Below are 18,994 nucleotides of genomic sequence, written 5' to 3'. Positions count from 1 at the left end.
TGGACTTTTAAAGTGTGTTTCGAAAGTGCCCTAATTGCAAATGGGGCCGTATCATTTTCAGGAAAATGGGGACGCCACGTCGGATGCCCGCATGGTCATGTGGACACGTGGCTCGTTTTGGACCCCTAGATGCTTCGGCCATTGCCAGCCAGTAGTTCCCGGAAGTTTCTGGAAGGTCGGTAAGCCTCTCCAAACTCCATAGGCAATGCCTAGGAGCTGGCGTGGCCTTCTCCTTATCACACCACGTGTTGGCATCTGATGCGAGCTCCAATCATTATGTCCTGCCACGCGTCCGCATCTTTGATTGGGACCTTTAAAAAACGTCGACTGTATTTTATATTCTTTTTCTCAATTAATATAATGATAAAATTTCTTCGCCTCTCTTTTCAAATCAAATAAAAATAATTATATCTAGTTCTAATGGTTTAGGAGAATTATATGTGGTGTACTATCAATTTTCTTTCCCTTTCCTTAAGATATTTTTGCCTTTAAATGGCATTTTCAAAGGATGCCAACAACTTGGTCATGATAGGTCCATATTTTTCAGTTGAAATTTTTGGAATATAAATTCCAATGACTCACTCTCACGACTATAAGTATCTCTCTACTTTTTTTTCTCTTTGTTTGGCAAAAACTAAGAATGCATGACAACCAGCAAGTTGAAACTTTAAACTTTCAAACACTTATGTCGCGATCTTTCACGAATATATTAATTCATGAGTAGACATCACGTAATCTACTCATGGATTCTTAACAATTGGTGTCATAGTCAGGTGTCACCACGCAACAAGTCCGGATTAAGATGATCATTTTTTTTTTTGGTCGACATAAAAGGGTTATGCTTTTTAAGAATAATTCTCAAGTTTCCCAATATTGGAGTCTTAGAGAGGAAAATAGGTGGTAGATACCATCTAATTCTCCCAAGTAGACTTGTTATTCCAGTATTTTCCCAAACTCCACCACCATAACCAACTTTGCAACCACTGATCTTGTTGTGTTGTTTTGTTTGGACATGTCATTGACCAACGTCTAATTGATTTGACACGTACAAGTGGCCCAGCCCAAAACAATAAGCGCCTGAACCACCCGAAGAGAGCGTTGGATAGATCGCAAACCACTGATTACTTAGTGGTGGATCGGGTACGGATCCGTATGACCACTCGTTTGGTCTGTGTACGGTACGGCACAATCACTCTATATTTGGGCCTCACAAAACAGAAATGGCAACATTTGCCACCCCATTTACACCAGTACCTGGCAAGGAATTAGGAACAGTCCTATTTTCATGTTAATTACAATTTGACATGTGTTTAGAGATTTTTCATGTTGTATTTTTTATGAATTATTTTTGCACATGTGTCAAACTCGAATTTAAAGAAAATAGGAATGTCCCTTTTCATAAAAGAAGGGAAGTAGCGTCCCAATGAATTATTTACCCTAATACGAGAGAATGGATAATCATTCGATACAATAACTAAAATAATCTTTGCATTTTGTTTGAATTCCCACTATAGAAATCTAGAAATTCTTCAATGAAACAAGATACGTACAATTTATTCTCTCTCACAGTCAACTTATCACATAGAAGTATGATATATTATAGTGGCAAAGCGCTTTGCCCTGTATGTGAAAGGTGAACGTCATGAGCAGACGTGATTGAAATAGTAGGACACACAATCGTACCATCTTTTTTTTTTTTTTTTTTAGTTTTTTTTTTCTTTCATAATTTTGGATAATGTGATTGAAAGGACATGTCCAATACATCTAAGTAGAGTTCAAATGTCAGGTAAGCAAATCACGAGGTTAGGAATACATATTTGATGATTGAATTTGAGGGGGGCCCAATCCCCACAATCAAATGGTTGTTGATACGGATCCTTAACACCACACATATTAGACTGAAGTATTCTTACTCTTAATCTTACACATATTTCATTTTTGAGCCTCATATGTGTAACGCACCTGCCTATGAGACAAGGTACCCCAAATGTATCAAAATCGGGCCCTTCAATTATATGCGTTCACTTCTTAATCATTCAAAATGGTCACACAAACTCATCGTGTGACTGAGAAGAGGGAGGTCCATCTGATCCCCTGTAGGAGACATTACAGTGTTATTGTGTGGTGGGTTTTGTGTTTTGGATGATGATCACATGGGATTAGAGATTGTTATTCGAACACATGTTGCTTATTGGCAACCCTAGTTTTGGATTTATAATCATTTCTCATGGGGTCACTTTGAGAGCTGAGATTGTGTTTATTGAGTGACTTTCGAGGTAGAGGGCCATATCTACCATTGCTATAGGTATTGCCCTCCTCAGGTTGTTAGGATTTTTCTCCCTTGGGGTTTTCAATGACAACTTTTTAATGAGGACATTTTGTTTTGCTCTATTTAGTTCTCGTTATGTTTTTCAATTAATGAAGTTCATTATTATTTTGATTATAAAAAATAAAAACTTGAAACTTTGTTTAAAATAAAAATACCATTGTATCACACGGCCTAAAGATGCAACACATAAATACCATGTTGTGAGAAGGTATGCCAACCAATTCTTGTGAACCGTAAGAGCACTTCCACCCATTTTCCATGACAAAGGGCAATGGGAGGCAATGACTATTACTATTTACATGAATAGTGCAAACCCTTGCAAAACGCAAAGTGTGTTTTCACCCATTGCCATGGCAAAGGGTAATTACTATTCACTTTTATTTTTTTAATACATAAATGATTAATTTTGATAGGATTTAGGGTTTTGGTATGGGAAGTAAAGAATGTGTCTAGGTTTAAAAAAAAATAATAAATAAAACATTCTGACTTCTTTGGTTTTGTTTTTAAATTTTTTTTATTATTTTAATTAGCTGCTCACGTCAGCATTACGTTACTTGCCCAGGCAGCAGCAGCACGGGCTAGATTTGCCCAGGCTTGCCCTTGGGCGTTGGTGCCATCACGTGGGCCTACGCGACCTGCCCAGGCTTACCTTGCCGCTGGAAGTGCTCTACTCATGCCTCTACAACCTGCCTCAAGGAACTTACAAACTCTCTCTCACAAAGTATAAATGGATCCCAAAATTCCTGAAGCAACAGTAAGTTCCACAGCAGCACCACCTAAAATCACAAAACAAAAGCTAGCTAAGAGAGAAAAGAGATAGCTCGATGGAAAGCCAGAAAACCAACGATACCGTGAGCTTCTTCAAGGTGCCGCTCCACTACCCAAGATATACCAAGAAGGACTACCAGGACATGCCTGAGTGGAAGGTCAACCGGCTTCTTGCCGAGTATGGGTTGTCTACCAAGGGTGACTTGGCTCACAAGAGAGAGTTTGCAATGGGTGCCTTTCTCTGGCCTGAGCAGCGCCATGATCCAAACCCTTCTTCATAATCATACCATAATTCTCTTAGAGAAAAAAAAGTTCAAAAAGCCAGCTTGCTACTTCTTGTAGTACCTACTTTGAAATGAAGCATCTTTTATGTATTCTGCACAATATCAGATCTTCTACTAGTTCTTTTTTTTCTTTTCCTAAATTGAATGATGAATTTTGTTTCCAATTACAATAGTGCATTCACCTTAGCAGCCCAAATGAACTCAAGAGGAAGAAAAAAATTATTGAAATAAATCTAATATTGAATTCATTTTCAACAAGTAAAGCCACTTTAGTTCCCTATCCTATCAAAACTGTGCACAATAACAAAGCATTTCCACTTAAAATAACCAAGGATATAACAACTCTCAGTAAACCAAATATGCTGCTTCCACACGCCTTCCACTGGGATTTGCTTATTCTGCTACAGCCCCGCCACCTTCTGCTGGCAAGTCTAGCCCACATATGCTGCTGCCACTCCTCTTCCTACTTGACAGAAGACTTGAACTCTCATCCACTGCTGCAAATGTCTCTAGCAACTCCATCAACATTGAGGGGCAGTTCTCTTCTAGATGCTTGTACCCATCTGATTGCATCACAGCTGCAGAACACACGAGGATTCATTGGGTCAAATATCCAATTTTACACCACAAAGAACCATGAAATGAAAACAGTTACATGCAAAGTAAATGAGGAAGAATTCCTTTGCGGAAGGATGAGATAAATGTATAACTTCCACAGCAGCAGTGGATGTGGAAAATACAAGCTTTGAGAATGAAAATTAGTATATGTCCAGAGGTATAGTAACATAAATTCATGTTGCCATAAAAAAATTTGTCCATATTCACATCCCATGCATCACTAAGAAAAGTTAAATCAAAATGTCCAGTAAAATAACCACCATTCAAAGACGGGACAATGAGCAACTAATGTCAAATTAATACAAGTTAATCTTTCTAGGAACTGAGAGCTGTTTGAGACCATTCAAATATGGTAGTTAGAGATTTTCATACCAATCATAATTTGAAATGTGTTTAGAGATTTTTCTTTTTGTATTTTTGATTAATTATTTTTGCATATGTGTCAAACATGGATTTACATGAAATAAGAATGTCCTCTTTCAAGAAAGAAGGGAAATAGCATCCCAATGAACTTTTTTACCCTAATACGAGAGAATATGGATAATTGTTCAATACAAGAATCAAAACAATATTTGCATTTTGTTTGAATTCCCACTATAGAAATCCAAATAGAAAGTCTTCAATGACACAAGATACGTACAATTTATTCTCACAATTTATTATATGAAAGTATGATCTTTTATAGTTATAGAGCGATTTGCTCTGTATGTGGACACGTATGGTACGAATGTGAGTCTTACCTCTTTCCATTTCTATAAAAATTAATACTTCATGAGCAGATGTGATTGAAATAGCAGGACACACAATTGTACCATCTTAATTTTTTTTCTTCTTCATAATTTTGGACAATGTGGTTGGAACTTGGAAGAAGGACATGTCCAACACATCGAGGTAGGGTTCAAATTTCAGGTAAGCAAATCATGAGGCTAGGAATACATATTTGATGATTGAATTTAAGGGGGCCCCAGTCCCCACAATCAAGAGGTGGGTCGCTATTTCAAGTGGTTGTTGATTCGGATCCTAGACACCACACTTATCAGACTGAAGTCTTCTTACTCTTAGTCTTACACATATTTCATGTATGAGCCTCATAAGTGTAACGTGCTTGCCTATTAGACATGGTACCCCAAATGTATCAAATCCGGGCCCTTCAATTATATGTGTTCACTTCTTAATCATTAAAAAAAATCACACAAACTCATCGTGTGGCTGAGAAGAGGGAGGTCCATCTGATCCCCTGCAGGAGGCACTATAGTGTTATTGTGTGGTGGGTTTTGTGTTTTGGGTGATGATCACATGGGATTAGAGATTGTTATTCGAACGCATGTTGCTTATTGGCACCGCTAGTTTTTGATTTATAATCATTTTTCATGGAGTCACTTTGAGAGCGGAGATTGTGTTTGTTGAGTGAGTTTCAGGGTAGGGGCCATATCTACCATTGCTATCGGTATGTTCCTCCTCAGGTTGTTAGGATTTTTCTCCCTTGGGGTTTTCTATGACAACGTTTTAACGATGACACTTTGTTTTGCTCCATTTAGTTCTCGGGAAGTTTTATAATTAATGAAGTTCATTATTATTTTGATTACAAAAAATAAAAACTTGAAACTTTGTTTAAAATAAAAGTACCACTATATCACACGGCCTAAAGATTTAACATGTAAATACTATGTTGTGAGAAGGTATGCCAACCAATTCTTGTGAACCTTATGAGCACTTTCATTCATTTGTCATGGCAAAAGACAAGGGAAGGTAAATGCTGTTACTTATTCACATGAATAGTGTTGCAAAAGGCAAAGGACAATTACTATTCACTTTAAATTATTTTTATTTTATACATAAACTATTAATTATAATATGATTCGAGTTTTGGTGTGGGAAGTAAATAATATAACTAATAAAAAAAATCTGAATTTTTAGGTACTTTTTTTCCTTTTTTGTATTTTTTCAATTGGTTGCTGACATCAGCATTACGAGATTTGCCCAAGTAGCAGCACGGGCTGGATTTGCCAGGGTTGGTGGGCCCACGCCTTATTTGGGCTTGCCCTTGCACGCTGGAGCCGTCACGCAGGCCTAGGCCCTCTCCTGCCGGGCTTCCCCTTGCCGCTGGAAGTGCTCTAATCATGCCTCCACAACCTGCCTCCTCAAGGAACGTACAAACTCTCTCTCACAGTCTATAAATGGATCTCAAAATTCCTGAAGCAACAGTAAGTTCCACAGCAGCACCACCTAAAAACACAAAATAAAAGCTAGCTAAGAGAGAAAAGAGATAGCTCGATGGAAAGCCAGAAAACCAACGCTAGCGTGAGCTTCTTCAAGATGCCGCTCCACTACCCAAGATATACCAAGAAGGACTACCAGGACATGCCTGAGTGGAAGGTCAACCGGCTTCTTGCCGAGTATGGGTTGTCTACCAAGGGTGACTTGGCTCACAAGAGAGAGTTTGCAATGGGTGCCTTTCTCTGGCCTGAGCTGCGCCATGATCCAAACCCCTCTTCATAATCATACCATAATTCTCTTAGAGAAAAAAAGTTCAAATAGCTAGCTTGCTGCTTCTTGTAGTACCAACTTTGAAATGAACCATCTTTCATGTATTCTGCATAATATCAGATCTTCTCCTGGGGATCCTCAGCCTTGCATTTAGATTTCATGCATTTACCCGCATTTAGTTTAATCTCAACCATCACAAAAATCCAATGGTTAAAAGTCAAGCCACATCAGCTATTAATATTATTTACGGTGTTAATGTTTTTCTGCTTGCTGTCTTCTTCTTCAATTGTTGCTGGTTTCTTTGCTTTGAAAACATGGACTATTAACTATGTTTCTAATGGCAGGAAAATAGGCAATTGATTAACCCATTGCACAACCCTCGTATTGTAGTTTCCACCAGTGCCGAGAACTCTCTTTTTTTGGTCAATGACCAGAAACCCTTAACAATGACAAAAAGGAGAAAGAAAGAGACACAATGCTTAAACCCAACAAGCTAATGGAGGTGGGACACTCAAATCTGAATTTTTTTAAAACACAAAATCTGATAAAATAATAATTTGGACAACAGATGGGGAAGTTTGGATTAAATCAAAATGGGTTGAACCCAACCCCCAACTTTGAGTAAACAAAGCCAACGACACCAAAATTTATCTAGACATATGATGCTCCGGGCTCACAAATTCATTGAATTAAACTTCTCGAACGATTAAAAAAGAACGAATGCAGTTGTGTGGTGATGGATTGGGAGCCAAAGTACTGGTAAAAGTCGTAAAGTAATGGAGTTAGTCACCAGTTTTGATAAAAAAAGATAAACTAAGATTAAGGTATGTGGCTTTGTTTTTAACGATTGGATTACTGTAATGGTTGAGATTAAACTAAATACGGGTAAATGCACGAAACCTAAATGCATAGAAAAACTAAATACGGGTAAATGCACGAAACCTAAATGCATAGACTCGGATCCCTTCTTGTAGTTCTTTTTTTCCTAAATTGAATGATGAATTTTGTTTCCAATTACAATAGTGCATTCACCTTAGTAGCCCAAATGAACTCAAGAGGAAGAAAAAAAATTATTGAAATAAATCCAATATTGAATTCATTTTCAACAAGTAAAGCCACCTTAGTTCCCTATCCTATCAAAATTGTGCACAATAACAAAGAATTTCCACGTAAAATAACCAAGGATAACAACTCTCAGTAAACCAAAGATCTTAGAAGAGGTGTTAGCGATGACCTTATCAGACAAGGAACGTGGAATTGTTTGTTATTTCAACAAAATGTAAAACCAAAATTGAATAAAAGAAAGATAACTTCAACACTCAAGACCCAAGACATTTAGAGCCATTTCTCTAATAATATAATTCCATTCAAAATGAGAGTCTACCTACAAATTCTACATGAAGCACAATTTAACACATTCAAATCTCAGTTCACTTCTAAAAGAGCCCCCCACCAAACCTGATATGACAAAGGAAATGACATCGAAACTTTATACAAGGAGTGTCTAACACAATGGGAAATGATAAGTAACTATTAACCGCATGCCATTCATAACTACCGTTTTGTTCCTAAGACCACTCCTCTCAGGTTTGTGGCACCTAAAGGTAACTACATACACTAATACCGCCGCCTCACACGCCTTCCATTGGGATTTGCTGATTCTGCTACAGCCCCGCCACCATCTGCTGGCAAGTCTAGCCCATATATGCTGCTGCCACTCCTCTTCCTACTTGACAAAAGACTTGAACTCTCATCCACTGCTGCAAATGTCTCTAGCAACTCCAGCAACATTGAGGGGCAGCTCTCTTCTAGATGCTTGTACCCATCTGATTGCATCACAGCTGCAGAACACACGAGGATTCATTGGGTCAAATATCCAATTTTACACCACAAAGAACCACGAAATGAAAACAGTTACATGCAAAGTAAATGAGGAAGAATTCCTTTACGGAAGGATGAGATAAATGTATAACTTCCACAGCAGCAGTGGATGTGGAAAATACAAGCTTTGAGAATGAACACATGAAAATTAGTATATGTCCAGAGGTAGTAACATAAATTCATGTTGCCATAGAAAAATTGTCCATATTCATATCCCATGAATCACTAAGAAAAGTTAAACCAAAATGTCCAGTAGAATAACCACCATTCAACGGCCGGGCAATGAGCAACTAATGTGAAATTAATATAAGTTAATCTGTCTAGGAACTGAGAGCTGTTTGAGACCATTCAAATATGGTAGTTATTATTAACCAACCAATATACCATTCTCAAAATGCTGCCCCTCGATCAGCCAGATATCAAGGTGTCACCATAGGCTGACCCAGATGTAATATCATAAATTTTAAGGAACATCCTTATTGACTTCCTGAAACCATAGACAATCATAAGGACATCTGCAGCATGTTTGATGAGCCAGGCATGCATGATAAGGCATCAAGGATTACTTGAGACTACTTAGAAAGAGAAAAAAGCAAAATTGATACAACCTGAAACCGTGCACCAACAGAATCTACGCGAAACACCCACCTCCTAAGTTTGCAGGATTTGCTGCAAATTTTAAGCACACAGCCTTGAGCTGTGGACAGTGATGTTGTTCAGCAAGAGCAAGTGTGGTCGCAACTGTTTCAGTAGTGATTTCTTCACACAACTTTGATTCACACAATACTTTCAGTCGTTCTAGATTATACAGGTCCGCAGCAGCCAAAAGATGCTGCACCATGACAGTGAATGTGCACAATGGTGATGATCCCATAACTTCGTGTACATCAGGAAGTTTGTCCGTGTAAATAAACAGAAGCATTGCCTGGGAAAAAAGGGATAAAATCCCCATTAAAGTCATGAAACAGGCTTAAAATAGCAGCATACACAAATTAAGCATATGGATTGCAATTTGCAGAAACACTCATTTATCACTGTAAATTTATTGGCCACAGGACAGAAAACAAACTTTAGTCTGAACCTCAACTAACGCAACATAGACAAATGGAGCAGCATAATATTAAAGAGTTACAGGTAACTGGAACGAGCTCAAACTAGTTCACAATCATAGCATCACTCCTAAGCAATCAACTCCCATAAATACCCTTAATTATGTGTCCAATCTGAATGAAGACAGACCATAGGCTACTTTAAATTAATATTTGATTATAACTGATAATCGACCACATCAACAATAATTACCAGAAACCTTAACCGTGCAAATGAAAGCCCCAGACAAACACAGACAGAAAAGAACCATTGGATTTTCATAGATATGCAACTTGCACAAACTTCAATCTGTGTGATGCACAAAAACTTAAGATAACTCTTATACTAAAGATGCATTATCTCATTTATGAGAACTTAACGACTTTAAATAGAAAATTTGGGTTCTGAAACATTACTACATTGCACAAGGACATCTTTAAAAATTTGGAGTTTCACAGCTAATGCGCAAGGTAACATGATAAAAAGGTAAGAAAATTAATTATTTTGTTTAGAGTGTTAGAAAATTGTACAATGGTGATCAATGAAGAACAACACAGACCAAAAATCTGGACACAGGTAAAACATAAGAAAACTTAGACCCCACCTTCCCCTGGAAGTGTTTACTTTTCCATTTCCTACTTATATTTAGGCCACAAATTCTACATTATATAAGAACTTTTATTTATTATCATTAGTACTTTGTCTTGAAAGCACACAATGCTAACCAGATAAAATTAGCATCTGCCAGCCAATTTTACTATCCCAAGATTTCTTATTTGTTCATTTCATAACTGAATTCATAAAGAGGCAATGCTGAATTTGTTCTACTACTAATAAGAGTGTAAAAAGTGAATCTCAATTATACCATGGGGAGACTTATAAATGCAGAAGTCTTGATGCATGTATCATGCAATATATATATTCTTTTCTCTTATTTAAGATGGTCATAAGTGGAAGCAAGAAGATCATGAAGCCTTACCTTGAAGATAAAGGGCTCAACATCCTTCACAACTACTTTATCTATGCTACAATCCCCGACAAGTCCAAAAAACTGTGCTCTAAATACAGGAGAACGGGCAGCAAGTATCAACTTGTGAGCTTTAAACAATTCATCGCCAACCTGAAAAACTATGTCACAACCAGCTTCAGAGTCTAGAAAGTCCTTAAGATCTCGACCCATGTCTGATGATGGTACAGTAATTGAAAATTGTTTTGGTCGCTCAAGGCGAGTTCTGACAACTCCAACAGTGCAGTTCAATACAAGGCAATCATCCCTTAGAAACTCAGAAGTTTCGAGGGCTGATCTTTTGAAAAATCTCTTGTAACCCCTGAAATGTACCCAGAGAAGTAAAATATGATGATGGAAACAGTGCAGAAGCTTCCAACTTGAAAAAACTCCCAATACATGAAAATAAATAAGCTTATCCAAAAACTAGGAAATAGGTTACAGAGACTGCAGCCAATCTATAAAGAAATCTGATAAACTTATTAAATGCAACATGACATGCAAACCTAATTGTTCTATTGTAATTAAACCAACCAAATACTAGTTCTTTTTTATTATATCAGTGTTACCATATACATGCATGTAAATATGTGATGCCCCACGGTCATAATTTTCCACATTAAAATGGTACGACCCCAATACTTAACATAACACACCATAAAAGCACTCCATGATGATATATAAGCAAAAGGATTGAAAAGGTAAGTTATTTAGTCGGCTCCCTAACCACACCTAGGCAACCAAAATAGAGGGAGAGGGGAGAGGGGAGAGGGGAGAGGGGAGAGGGGAGAGAGGGACATCTTCAACATTTGAATATCTACATGTAGGTTCGGTTGTTAGTTATTTCTCCAATATTTATCTTCACCTTTTCAAGTTTTCCATTCATTAGCCAATGATATCCCTATATAAATAATCTTTTATATGATCAGTATTCACCAGACAGAATGTCTTACAATCATCATCTTCTCTAGGTCATGTTGCACATTTTTAGGGAGATAAAATCCTAACTAATCAATTTTTGTTCTTTTGCTGATTTAATTTTCTAAGTGGTTTATTGGATTAATATTTAATTCATATTATGTTTTACTAATAATGAATGTGAAAGAAAACTGATGTAGAATGGTTCATCTCAAGATTTGCATGGAAATTCACATTGAAGATCAGTCTAAATATTGATATAATTGAAAAAAGTAATATCAATTTGAAAATTATTGTTATTTTTATGTATAATACATATGTTTTTTTTCTTTTTATTCAAAGCGAGTCTAAGCCTGGAGATATGTCGACCTATGTTCCAGAAGTGCTCTAACCTTTAAGCCATAAGCCCCTAAAATATGTTCACATGTGTGCGTTTCTGTATATGTAATATATACTAAGTAATCAGCACTCCATAATTCACAAGCAAGTCACATATTGGAACATGGATATCAGGAAGATCCACAATCAACCAATATAACAATTAGCATGCCATTGTAGCGTGCAATACATAATTCGGCACAGACACACACTAAGAAAACACAATTACCAAATTGCTTACCAAGCTGCTAAATCAACATTCCACCACAACATACCACATTAAAACCGATCCCTAAACCAAAATTCACCAAAAAGGTACTCAATTTAATCATCAAAATCGAAACTTAAGGCACCGAAACCCACCAATTAACCTAGAAACACATACCACATGCTGCCTCTGTACTTCAACGTGTACGGCCCGCTCTCGAGCGCGCGATCAAAGTGGCTATGCACCTTGTCCTTCCCACTCTTGGTCTGATCCACCAAAGTCAGCTCGAACAAAGCCCTGACATCCGTACCCTCACTGACCAGAGCAATGAAAACGGAGACGTACGTGGAACTATCCTCAGGATTTTTGCCGTCGGGGTAGAAGTAAATTGCCCAATCGTAGCCACCCACCGTAAACGTATCGCTCATTATGTACTTTCCGGCACCCATCCCTTTGGCCAAAGAATACCCCTTTATCGTGAACCGGTGAGACCCATTGACAGTCTCGCTGATCGATCTCGAACACGACTCCTGGTCGACCCCAGGCTTCGAATTCGACATGGCTTCACCCAATTGAGCCCCTCTGGACGATTTGTGATTCGGCATCGGACAGTTCAAGCGGAACCCTAAAAAGCCAAGCGGTCGAGGCGTGGCCGCGGCATGGCATGCAAATTGTGCAGATTGGTAGGATAAATGGACGAATTAAAACCCTAATTTTGGGTTTTGAGTGGTGAAATGTAAGGAGAGATGATACTTTTGCCGGAGAGATGAAGATTCGAGAAGACTGTGAGGGGAGGCCGGAGAGGGTTTGTGGTGTTTTTTTGGGGTTACGACTCGTCAAGAGTTAGGCGGGGCCTTTCGCTTTTGACGGGCCAAGTGGGTTGGGACTCAATTTTATAGTGCTCCCATTTGGTTGACGTGTCCGTCTGGCTTCTGTTTGGATTTTCAACTTCATGACATGGAAAATAAATAGTTTTGAGGACTCTTATATAAAAATGTAAAAAAAATTTACACCCACAAAATATCATTGAACCTCACCCTTTACTCTCACTTTACCCCTTCATCCAACTTACTCACTCCTACCTCACTCATTTTTCTGTAATCCTAATCCATATATGACATAAATATACTTAAATTTACTGGAATAAGTACAATGTAGGAATAACTTGTCGTCTCTAATAACTTTAATGAAGAAAAAGTAAGATTTTGGACAAAAATTTTGATTTTAACACTAAAAATTTATTGATTTGAGGCACGTGAGTCGCACAACTCATAAAGTTGCAATTATAGAAAATTACACACCATCAAGTTGTGCAGTTACGATTCACAAATAATTCATAAATTTGTGATTATTTAAAAAAATGCACATGGTCAATACCAACCCTTTTTTATGCCAAAAACCAAAATAAAATGGTCAAAAAACTTACAAAGTCATCATAGATGAAGATTAGCTCGTCATTTATCATCTTCTTCTAAAATTCAATGTAGATAATAGAAAGAAAAATAGGAGTGTCCAAAGAAAAATAGTTTGAGTAAGCCAAAAAATTAGAGACATCTTTGGAAGATTATTAATTTGTTTTGGGTGTTCAAAGAATGTAAGAAATATAAGTAGGTGTCTAAATAAACAAGAGTGTCGAGAGACAAAAATGAGGTGTAAACATAATTTATCTTTTATTAATTTGGTTAGCAACATAATTACATGAAATTAGGCCCAAGTCTCTTCATTCGCGTGTATTATAGACAAAAATCATCCCACAAACCAACACACATTTTACAAATACATAAATTACGAAGATTTAGAATGTCAAAGGCTGAATTATTGCAGAGTTTAATTCGACAACATACATTGATGTGACTCGCAAGTATGCTTCATTATTAATATAAGAAAATTGTGAATGATCCACTAATGTAGTGGTTTGGAGTATTTATTTCATCGGACAAGATTCTAGGCTCAGAGTCCTAACATTCGTGTAGTGTGTGTGAGTTTAGTATACTATCGCCTCTCTCAATAGAAAATATCTTTTATATATATATATATATATAAAGAAAATTAAGAACACTCTTGGAATTAATAAAATTAAAAATGGAACTATGAAGGGCCAGTTCACCATAATTTTTCAAACTGATTATATTTTTGTGTGAAAAAAGGAAGAAAATCAAATCAAATAGTGTAAATTGGTGTGGATTATTTGTTTAAAATTTAAAATTATATGAACATATATGCAAAATTATATAAAAGGAAAATAAAAATTAATATGTTTTATATTTTGGATTTTTAGCGCAACATTACATGGAAAATTAGCGCCAACGTGTAACCATCTCTCACTCCCTCCACTCACTCCCTCCACTAAATATTTTAATATTCAATCCGTCGGTGACCTTGACATTAGCAAGCAGTCAGTCGTCTCTCTCTCGTGGTTCTCTCTCTCTCCGCAACAACACTCAATCTCAGATCCTCTCACTCTCTAAATCTCCGGCGCCCCCCATTCCGGTCCCTTCTCAACCCATCAAAACGCAGCGTTTCGTTCTTCATTTCCAGTTTCGTTGAATTAAAGCATGACAATCTTAAACAATGGCGATTGGTTGAGAATCCCACTGATCCTGAAAGTCTTTGGCTTTGCTATGGTCTCAATCACCTTCTTCTACCTCGGCAAGCACTGGTCCGATGGGTCCCAGCAGCTCCTCTTCTTCACCACAACGCGTCGAGCCCCTTCCACCGTCTCCCTCTCACCCAATCAAAACAAGCCTTTCAATCTCTCCTCCCTCATCCCCCAAGCCCCGCCTCCATCGCCTCCTCCTCCTTCCCCGCCTCCGCCGCCGCCGCCCGATGTGATCCAGAGATTCGGAATCGTCGACGAGAATGGCACCATGTCTGACGAGTTCGAGGTCGGGGATTTCGATCCCGATGAGGTGGTGGAGAATTGGGGGAGTGGGAACGGGTCGGTGGCTGAGAGCGAAGGGAGTGGCACCGGTAAGATTAGTGTTAAGAGGTTCGAGCTCTGCCCGAAGAGTATGAGCGAGTACATACCGTGTTTGGATAATGTGGACGCCATTAAGAGGCTCAAATCGACTAAGAATGGCGAGAGATTCGAGCGGCATTGTCCAGAGCCCGCTCGGGGCTTGAATTGCTTGGTTCCGCCGCCCAAGAATTACAAGAGCCCAATTCCATGGCCTAAAAGCCGCGACGAGGTATTTGCTTCATTTATGAAGTTATTAGCTTTTTCTACCCCTGTTTACTTGTATTATTAAAGCGTTTATCTTTCAGACTTTGTTAATGAAATTGGCTTGCAGGTTTGGTTCAACAATGTACCTCATACTCGTCTAGTCGAAGATAAAGGGGGTCAGAACTGGATTACACGACAGAAGAACAAGTTTAAGTTTCCTGGAGGTGGTACACAGTTTATACATGGAGCAAATGAATACTTGGATCATATTTCTAAGGTTAAAGTGGTTTACAATTTAATGTAATGGGAAATGTGAAGTGGGTAGTTTGAGTATTTGGGTTATTGCTGTATCTTGTTTCTCTGATCATCTGATGGTCAAAGCCTTAATCGCGCAGGTGGTCCCTGACATCACCTTTGGTCAACATATCCGAGTTGTTTTGGATGTTGGATGTGGTGTTGCAAGTTTTGGTGCGTATCTGCTGTCACGAAATGTAGTTACAATGTCAATTGCACCTAAAGACGTCCATGAGAACCAGATTCAATTTGCTCTTGAGCGTGGGGTTCCTGCAATGATAGCAGCATTTGCAACTCACCGTTTGTTGTACCCAAGCCAGGCATTTGACTTGATACATTGCTCACGATGCAGGATTAATTGGACTCGTGATGGTATGCAAAACTTACATTGGACTTTTTGTTCTCTAGTGATGGTTACTGTATCTTCTAATTGTAGTTTTATTTACCCTCTTTTACTTTTTTGTGCTGAAGATGGGATATTGCTGCTCGAGGTTAATAGGATGCTCAGGGCAGGTGGATACTTTGTTTGGGCAGCACAGCCAGTTTATAAGCATGAAGATGTTCTAGAGGAGCAGTGGCAAGGTATTACTGCAAAACATTCTTTTGGTGAAATTGAAAATTTGTATATTGATTGCTAGTTTTTTTTTTTTTTTTTTTTTGGGTCTGAATATTGATTGCTAGTTAGTGTTTGAAAGTTCTGCAGTCATTGGATTACCATTTTCTGACTTAAGATGAATTGAAACTTATAATTTCTTTTTGGCTGCCAATCCCAGATATTTAACTTTAATTGTTCCTTGAAGACCTATATTCACTGGCAAACCAGAAAAACAACTTATTTTGTGCTTATGAAAATTTCTTGTCTGGCTTTCCTTTAGGGAGCCTGTATGACTGCATTTCCAGTTTTGAAAAAGTGAATAATTGATAAGAGAAGTGTGAGCAACGGTGTTATAACGTCTTGTATGCTAACTTTTTATTTGCTGGCATCACTGGTTTAATGGAGCCCCCCTGCTGTCTGTCTGTGAACATGTTGGATTAGTAATCATATCTGGACCTGGGAAACAATAAAATTTGTTTTTTCATTTTTCCTTCTGCAGAAATGCTAAACCTCACCACACGCCTTTGCTGGGAGTTTGTGAAGAAGGATGGCTATATTGCAATATGGAAAAAGCCTATAAACAACAGCTGCTATCTAAATCGGGACCCAGGAACCAAACCTCCATTGTGTGATCCAAATGATGACCCAGACAAAGTTTGGTATATCTATGATTCTTGTCTCTCTCCCACTCCCTTCTTTGAATAATGATTTAATGATTTTATTCAAGTAAAATATTTTATTATCCAAGTCAGGTATCTAAGTTTTCGTATTCATCAAACTCGGACATTAATCAAATGCATATACCAGCTGCTTTTCATTGCAACAAGGCTATGCATGTTTTTGTTTGGAGATATTACTTTGGAATAAACCTTCAAGGAACGCTTTGAAAATGTTGGACTCTTTTTCTTTGGTTCTGACATGTAGACCATTTCTCTGAAGTTCTAATTTCACAGTTTAAGTTTATTTGTGCTGATAACTGTAACATATTATTTCACAAGAGCTTCACATGTGGATGTAGTTGATTTGCTTCTAATTCTTGTGAGGGTTTCTTCTTTGTGTGGTGGTTCAGGTATGTTGATCTGAAGGCATGCATCACAAGACTCCCTGAAAATGGTTATGGAGCAAATGTCACAAAATGGCCAGACCGTTTGCAAACTCCCCCTGATAGGCTTCAGAGCATACAATTCGATGCCTATATATCCAGAAAAGAGCTCTTCAGGGCAGAATCTAGATATTGGCATGAAATAATTGAAAGTTATGTTCGTGTTTTACATTGGAAGAAGATTAGATTAAGAAATGCAATGGACATGAGAGCTGGCTTTGGAGGGTATCATATTTATCTTGTGTTCTAGCGGCCTTCTAAATTATTTTTTTTAAACAAAGGTTTTCTCATTGCTTATTGTCTCTTAATTGGTTGGCAGATTTGCAGCTGCACTAATTGAACAAAATTTGAATTCTTGGGTTATGAATGTGGTTCCTGTTAGTGGCCCGAACACCTTACCAGTTATATATGACCGTGGACTTATTGGAGTTATGCATGACTGGTACATTACCAACTGTTTTTCTTTGTCTAAACAAGGTCCATGAATTTAAAAGTTACTTATTCGAATTATATGTATCAGGTGTGAACCATTTGATACATACCCACGAACCTATGATTTATTGCATGCAGCCGGCCTCTTCTCTATTGAGAAAAAAAGGTTAGCCATCTCTGTCTCTCTCTCCCTTCTCTTTCCTATCTCTTTCCCTCCAAGTAGAAAATTTTAATTTTTTATTTAAGTCTAGTATATTATTGTTTCCCATTACTATCTTCTCCTTTTGTGCTTTAGATGGAACCGAACAAGCATAGTTGCTGCAATGAGAAGGGTTTACATTTTACTGAGAACTAATTTTCAAAGTAGTACTAGTTATGCAGTTAATCTGAAACAAAGCTCTTTTAGAAAAAGTAGAAGTTCATTAGTAAATTAGGAAATGTAACTACCTGCCCTTATAGCATGGTAAAGCCTCTCTCTTTATTAATTGGGGGAGGTCTTTGGATTTAACTTTGAATGGAGTTGTTAATCTAATGGTTGGGAAAGTGGAAAGGCTATATCTGGTTGAATAGTTAACCATTTTGACTGGAAAGAAAAGGAATGCATTGGCCGGAATTGTACTACATACATTCTCCCTTCTTGTTCTATTGGATATTCACACTATGCGCACATGGTCATGGGGCAGGGGTGAGACTGATTGTTTTTAAGAGAGAGAGAGGGGGGGTTGTTGGTTTGGTAAAGTTGTGGTTTTATATTTTATTTTCTTCTTTTAAACCCTGATTTTGATTCATATCATTATAACAGATGCAAAATATCGACAATCATGCTGGAGATGGACCGAATGCTAAGACCCGGTGGACGTGTATACATCCGTGACTCTCTTGCTGTCATGGATGAACTTCAAGCGATCGGAAATGCCATGGGTTGGCACATCAATTTGCGAGACACATCTGAGGGGCCTCATGCAAGTTATAGACTCATTATTGCTGATAAACGCCTCTTGACTAGTTGAAGCATTGGAAGACTAGATTGTATTTTACAGCTCATCTTCCGAAAGGGAAAATGACTAACACCAGCATCACTTAAGATGCCATGAGCTGAACTTACTCGGTACAAGCGTAATGAGAGAGAAAATTCTTTTGATTGTGTGTAGTGGGTTGGGTAGGGCAAACCTCAGATCAGTGTCAAAACGCAATCTGAATATTGAGGATTCTGAGTTGGTACTTGACACTACTATAGAGAATCCCCCACCTGTTTTCCTTGTGAAAGAAAAAATCAGAGTGCGAGTGAGTTTAGATTATGTTTTACACAAGAGTTTCAATATTTTGTTTTTTAAATTATTTGTGTTGCTGTACATAATGGGCATATCAATATCCATTCTGATTTATCATTGTTTATTATTTACATGGTTCTATTCAATTATGATCCGTTCTTTCCGTCGAGC

General features: G+C 37.8%; 2 protein-coding genes across 4 annotated transcripts; one reads left to right on the top strand and one right to left on the bottom strand.

Annotated features, from left to right (window-relative positions):
- Positions 1-7,830: 7,830 nt before the first annotated feature.
- Positions 7,831-12,831, bottom strand: BPM3 (BTB/POZ/MATH-domains containing protein). Of its 3 annotated transcripts, XR_016126595.1 has the most exons (5): positions 12,144-12,831; positions 10,436-10,784; positions 9,016-9,292; positions 8,752-8,854; positions 7,831-8,327 (listed from the first exon to the last, which is right to left on the bottom strand). XR_016126595.1 is itself a non-coding variant. In XM_008235263.2 (4 exons), the coding sequence occupies exons 1-4, from the start codon at positions 12,569-12,571 to the stop codon at positions 8,104-8,106; spliced, it is 1,278 nt and encodes a 425-aa protein (XP_008233485.1). In that variant the 5' UTR covers positions 12,572-12,831; the 3' UTR covers positions 7,831-8,103. The 3 variants fall into 3 exon arrangements, 2 of the variants coding, with proteins under 2 accessions (XP_008233485.1, XP_088907593.1); XM_008235263.2 differs by lacking the exon at positions 8,752-8,854; XM_089051467.1 differs by lacking the exon at positions 8,752-8,854 and having other exon boundaries at positions 8,189-8,327; positions 8,976-9,292.
- A 1,510-nt stretch (positions 12,832-14,341) lies between these two features.
- Positions 14,342-18,954, top strand: LOC103332523 (S-adenosyl-L-methionine-dependent methyltransferases superfamily protein). Its single transcript, XM_008235262.2, has 9 exons — positions 14,342-15,154; positions 15,257-15,406; positions 15,525-15,795; positions 15,895-16,005; positions 16,518-16,677; positions 17,088-17,345; positions 17,440-17,562; positions 17,641-17,718; positions 18,355-18,954. Exons 1-9 carry the CDS (start codon positions 14,522-14,524, stop codon positions 18,560-18,562), a joined length of 1,992 nt encoding a protein of 663 aa, XP_008233484.2. The 5' UTR covers positions 14,342-14,521; the 3' UTR covers positions 18,563-18,954.
- Positions 18,955-18,994: the final 40 nt, after the last annotated feature.

The sequence above is a fragment of the Prunus mume genome, linkage group LG5 (genome assembly GCF_029339155.1).
Source record: "Prunus mume cultivar Tortuosa linkage group LG5, ASM2933915v1, whole genome shotgun sequence".
Taxonomy (NCBI): Eukaryota; Viridiplantae; Streptophyta; class Magnoliopsida; order Rosales; family Rosaceae; genus Prunus; species Prunus mume.
The sequence above is the reverse complement of the archived record's forward strand: the minus strand, read 5'-3'. Positions and strand labels throughout refer to the sequence as shown.

Bases quoted from the DNA above. Each gene is read 5' to 3' on its own strand.
- BPM3 (XM_008235263.2), bottom strand. From the start codon at position 12,571: ATGCCGAATCACAAATCGTCCAGAGGGGCTCAATTGGGTGAAGCCATG. The intron at 10,785-12,143 runs GTATGTGTTTCT...GGTACATTTCAG, and splicing joins AAGTACAGAGGCAGCATGTG to GGGTTACAAGAGATTTTTCA. The intron at 9,293-10,435 runs GTAAGGCTTCAT...CTTTTTTCCCAG, and splicing joins TTGAGCCCTTTATCTTCAAG to GCAATGCTTCTGTTTATTTA.
- LOC103332523 (XM_008235262.2), top strand. From the start codon at position 14,522: ATGACAATCTTAAACAATGGCGATTGGTTGAGAATCCCACTGATCCTG. The intron at 16,006-16,517 runs GTATTACTGCAA...TTCCTTCTGCAG, and splicing joins TCTAGAGGAGCAGTGGCAAG to AAATGCTAAACCTCACCACA. The intron at 17,719-18,354 runs GTTAGCCATCTC...TCATTATAACAG, and splicing joins TTCTCTATTGAGAAAAAAAG to ATGCAAAATATCGACAATCA.